The following is a 5,303-nucleotide window of genomic DNA, read 5'->3' as shown; positions in this document are numbered from 1 at the left end:
ATCATCTCTTGTATTTTTCTGCATGGTTATCAAAAACATTCAATTTGTGTGTGCAGCTGATATTACTACCAACATTATTATTAAGAAGGATGAAAAGAAAAATCAATAGGAATTTTCCACGATTGTTTGACACGGCTGAGATAAGAAGAAGCAATTGAAATATTCAAATCAACTTCCTTAACATGATTGGTATATAGTAATTTAAGCATTATAAAATACTTTAAAATTACCTTAAATGCATCAGTAGTATGGGAGGCCACAAATGAATTCCATTCATCTGGTTTTATCTGCTTCCACAAGCTCGGCGGTGTCCACCGGATAGCTCCTGTCTCCTCATCGTATAACCACTCACAGACTAACTTACTCTTCCACTTTCTCCATAACTCTCCTGCCTTACTAAGACACCATTCTTCACGTTCCTTACTAACTGTGAATGCCCCCTACATGGTCAAAGTAAAACAAAAATAGATATTGATAAAAACTAACCCTTTGTATAAGAAAACATAAATGATTTTAAAAACCAAGTAATTTTCTACATACTGTGATAACTTCTAACATATCGTTTCTTGTCGGCTGATCCACATCATCCCATTTTTCAACCGTGCAGCTAATGTGTCCCCGAACAGTAATTCCAATCCAACTACTGAACTTCGCAGCCCAAACTCCAGTCGGCAGATGCAGCTCACTATCCCATTCTAACTTTATTGGGTCCTCATCTCTAAGAGCTTTTGATGCTAACTTTAAGACCGGTCGACCTCTCTGGGAACACTTTTTTCTCTTAGTCGTACCATCACCGGATTGCCCGGAGCTGTTTTTTCTCTTACTTCTTTTTCTCTTTTGTGGTGTCATCGCTAAACCTGCACATAAATTTATTGAATTAGTATTTTTAATTCACAAAGTCACCACCACTCTTTACAACCTAGACAATTGGCATAAGAGTAAACTTGTAGCAAAGAAGCAAAGGAACCAAAGAGCTAATGCAGGAGCAAAGGAATAAAAGAACAAATGCGGGGTGACTTCACCATATGGAAAAGGAAGCCCTCAGTTGACAAAAAAACAAATGTTGTCCTCTGCAAGGCAGAAATGCTTCTCTTATAAATTAAATTACTTTATTAATATACCGTACATTTAATGAAAAAAAAAGTTACAAAATAAATTACTTGGATAAAATAATGAAATAAACAGTAAAAATATAAATTTGACTACGTTTACTCAAACATCAGCATCACGGGGACGTTTTTTTGAATTGGTTTCACTCTCAATCCATATGCCCTCATTATGATCATCACGCGCATATAAACTTGAAGGGTTAACAATATCAACGTCGTCGAACCGTGATAACTGATGGTCAAAGCCCTCAAATACAACATCTTCATCACAAGTATCCAGTGCACGCCTACCCCGTACAGATAAAACAACGGACCAATTTTTGTCTACCGGATCCGTTACATAGAACACTTGTTTTGCTTGACTGGCTAATATGAAAGGGTCTTCCTTATGACCGACTTTACCGAGATTAACCAACGTGAATCCTAATTCATCCTTGCGAACGCCATTATTACTTTCAATCCACTTCCAGCCAAATATAGGAATTTCGAATTCTCTATAATTCAACTCCCAAATCTCCTCAATAACTCCATAGTAATTCATTTTACCCAAAATAGGATTTTTATCTTTCGAACTAGCAAAGTACATTGCTTCTGCTTCTACACAAACCCCACTATTTTGCATTGTGCTCATGTCATCTTGCTTACGAGTGTAAAACGTACAACCATTAATGGCATAACCAGTATAAGAAGAAGCGAAAATATTTGGCCCAAAACAAAGTCGTTTTAATCTGGAAGAGATGGCTTCTAGATATTCTTGCAAGTCTTGAATGATTCGACCCTTAAACCAAACTCTAAAAGTCTTATTGTGCTCATTTGCAATCCACTTCTCGGTTTTATTTCGGTGGTTATCCCTTAAGAACACCATGTGTTCTTCGATGTATGGTTGTACCTCATCCTCGTTGTGAAGGACATATGTGTGTGCAATATGCCACTTCTCTGTTGTCATATCTTGACAAACATGACCTCTAAGCCCTTTTCCCGTCATCCACTCACTATGCCGACTCTTAGGAACCCCAAGTAATTCTGCATCAGATAAGTGAGTATAACAAAAAGAAAGTGCTTCGTCAATAATTGCACGCTCAGCAATACACCCTTCGGGCCGATATCTATTAGAAGTGTAGGACTTGTACACTTTCATCAATCTTTCAAATGGATATTGATACCTCAAATAAACTGGCCCAAGATATCTAATCTCTCTAACCAAGTGTACAGTTAGATGAACCATGATCGTGAAAAAAGAAGGAGGAAAATACATTTCAAATTGACAAAGAGAAGAAACAATTAGTTTTTGCAAGGAGTCCAACTCTGAGGGATCAATTACTTTGTTGCATATGGCATTGAAGAAAAAGCAGAACCTACTTATAGCAAATCGAACCTTTTTAGGTAAAATGGAACGAATAGCTACAGGTAGTAATTGTTGCATCAATGCATGACAGTCATGAGATTTTAAACCAGTAAGCTTGAGATCTCGCATTGATACAAGGTTGCTTATATTTGAAGAATATCCCTCTGGCACTTTAACACCATGCAAGCACTGACAAAACTCCATTTTCTCTTTTTTGAAAGCGTATGAGCAGCCGGAGGCAAATAAGAACGTGTTCCCTTTTCTTGCGGTGCTAGCTCAGGCCTAATTTTCATATCCATCATATCTTTCCTAGCCGCCTTGTTGTCTTTTGACTTATTTGGAACATTGAGAAGAGTGTTGATGATATTATCACATACATTCTTCTAAATATGCATAACATCTAAGCAGTGTCTTATAGAGAGGTCACGCCAATAAGGAAGTTGTTCAAAAAGAGGACTCATCTTCTTATAACCACGAGACGCCAATTTGGAACCTTTCTTCCCATATGTAATCTGAATATCTTTTACCTTTTCATATACTTCATTCCCCGTTAATATCTTAGGAGGTGGACGATGTTCGGGTTTTCCATTGAACGCTTTTTGTTGCCTACGATAAGAATGATCATCTTCTAAAAATCTACGATATCCTAAGTAGGCCTGCTTCCGAGAAAATGTCAAATAGCAAGAATCTACATCTTCACTACACAAAGGGCACGCCTCTTTCCCATGTACCGTATGCCCGCAGAGATTGCCATATGCAGGAAAGTCAGATATAGTGCACAATAACATTGCTTTTAAATTGAATACGCTATTCTGATAGGCGTCAAAAACTTCTATCCCTTTATCCCATAATAATTTCAAATCATCAAGAAGAGGAGCCAAATAAACATCTATATCGTTACCAGGTTCTTTAGGCCCAGAAATCAACAAGGACAACATCAAGTATTTGCGTTTCATGCATAAAAATGGAGGTAAGTTGTAAATAGCTAAAAGTACATGCCAAGTACGATCTTGACTACTACTCAAATTTCCATAAGGATTCATCCCGTCGGTTGATAATGCAAGACGGAGATTTCTCGGTTCTTTGCCAAACTCTGGGTACTTAGAATCAATGTACTTCCACTCTAACCCATCAGTCGGGTGTCTCAACTTCCCATCATTAGCTTTGGCAGTTTTATGCCATGTCAATAGCTTCGCATCTTCCTTATTCGCAAAAAGGCGTATCAACCTTGGAATTATTGGAAAGTACCACAAAACTTTTGCTGGGATCCCCTCCTTCTTTTTATACCGCCACTCTTTACAAACTGGACAGTGCGTGCATGTCTCATATTCTTTGCGATACAATATACAATCGTTAGGACATGCATGAATCTTTTCATATTTCATACCAATTCCTCGAAGTATCTTCTTTGCCTCATAGGTGCGATTGGGAAGAACATTATCTTCGGGAAGCATGTCTTTCACCAATTCTAGGAGGTCATTAAAACTCTTGTCGCTCCACCCATTTTTTGCTTTCAAATTATATAGCTTAACAATTGACGCCAATTTTGTGTATTTCTTACAACTCTTATACAACGGCATCTCAGTATCTTTCAACTTATCTAATACAATACTTATGTCCTCCAAATCATTTTCATTAAGGTCTTCATCATCATCTATAATGTCTTCATCAACATTTATAAACGAGTTCTGTTCTTCCTCATTGTCTCCAAAAAAATCTCCCCATATATTTTCAGAGTTATCATCAGACTCATCAATCGACTCCGAATTCATACCCAAATCCGGATCTTCCAGTGAGTTAGAATCCTTTTCAATTAGATTGACACATGTTTCTTTCTCCATCTCACTAAATTGGAGATTAACACCTTCTCCAATTCCTCCTTTTATGATTCTAGATTCTCCGTGAAAAGTCCAGCGTCTATATTTTGGATTAAAATTTCTCTTTTGTAAATGAATTTTTACATCTGACAAGCTCATATAACTCATATTAAGACACATATCACAAGGGCAGGCCATACTAGATGTGTTTGTCACATTCTCTCTAACAAATGAATAAAATTCAGCTAGCCCGGCATCATATTCTGGGTCACCTCTTTTCGCATTAAACATCCAAGTATGAGCCATAATTATCTATATAATCATATAGATAAAGTCAGATGTGTAAAGACTAACTGATTCTCTACTTCACAGAATCAGAGATACGAACACAAGGACATGGAAAAATGAAAACAGATTACTGAATGAGTTAAGTCGTTGTAGGATGTTATGTTACAGAGTTTGTATCTTATCTCTTTATAATTTAGTTTATAGAGTTCATCACTTTCCCTAATAAAATTCTTCTTACATTTTAATAAGATTGTTTTTTCTAATGTAATTTTCTATTACTCATTACTATTTTAATAAAATTCTTCTTACATTTTTAGGCTATTATGTCAGCACTTGCTACACCTAACAACCTGAAAGAAAACAATGACGGGAAGAAGCTCAATTGTTTCATTGTAGACCTAGACTACAGTGTACTTAATCCAAGCCGTAATGGATTCTACACCTAATGCTCAGCACCGTTTCCACGAACCCGCCTCTTGGTGACTCCAGCCCATGGATAGGTTCAAGCCTTATGTAGGAATTTCCTATGGGAAGTGGGAGAAAGCTATTCTTAAGCACCTTTGGTTGCCTGGTCTACACTTTGTAAAGGCATGGAACAAGGAGGGCTAGGTATTCCTGGTCTACCGTTAAGGACCTCAACACTTAAATTTGCCAACTTTCCGTTAAATATGCATGACTTGGGAGAAAAGATAAAAAAAGAAGAAATTCAATGAAAAAGAAAATTATGGTTTTAGTTGTTTGGAT

The 5,303-nt window shown here is 37.0% G+C and overlaps 1 protein-coding gene across 1 annotated transcript; it reads right to left on the bottom strand.

The window, feature by feature from the left end:
* Positions 1-2,837: 2,837 nt before the first annotated feature.
* Positions 2,838-4,577, bottom strand: LOC141620536 (uncharacterized). Its single transcript, XM_074437381.1, has one exon. It carries the CDS (start codon positions 4,575-4,577, stop codon positions 2,838-2,840), a length of 1,740 nt encoding a protein of 579 aa, XP_074293482.1.
* Between the last annotated feature and the right edge of the window lie 726 nt (positions 4,578-5,303).

This window comes from Silene latifolia, chromosome X (genome assembly GCF_048544455.1).
Source record: "Silene latifolia isolate original U9 population chromosome X, ASM4854445v1, whole genome shotgun sequence".
Taxonomy (NCBI): domain Eukaryota; kingdom Viridiplantae; phylum Streptophyta; class Magnoliopsida; order Caryophyllales; family Caryophyllaceae; genus Silene; species Silene latifolia.
The sequence above is the reverse complement of the archived record's forward strand: the minus strand, read 5'-3'. Positions and strand labels throughout refer to the sequence as shown.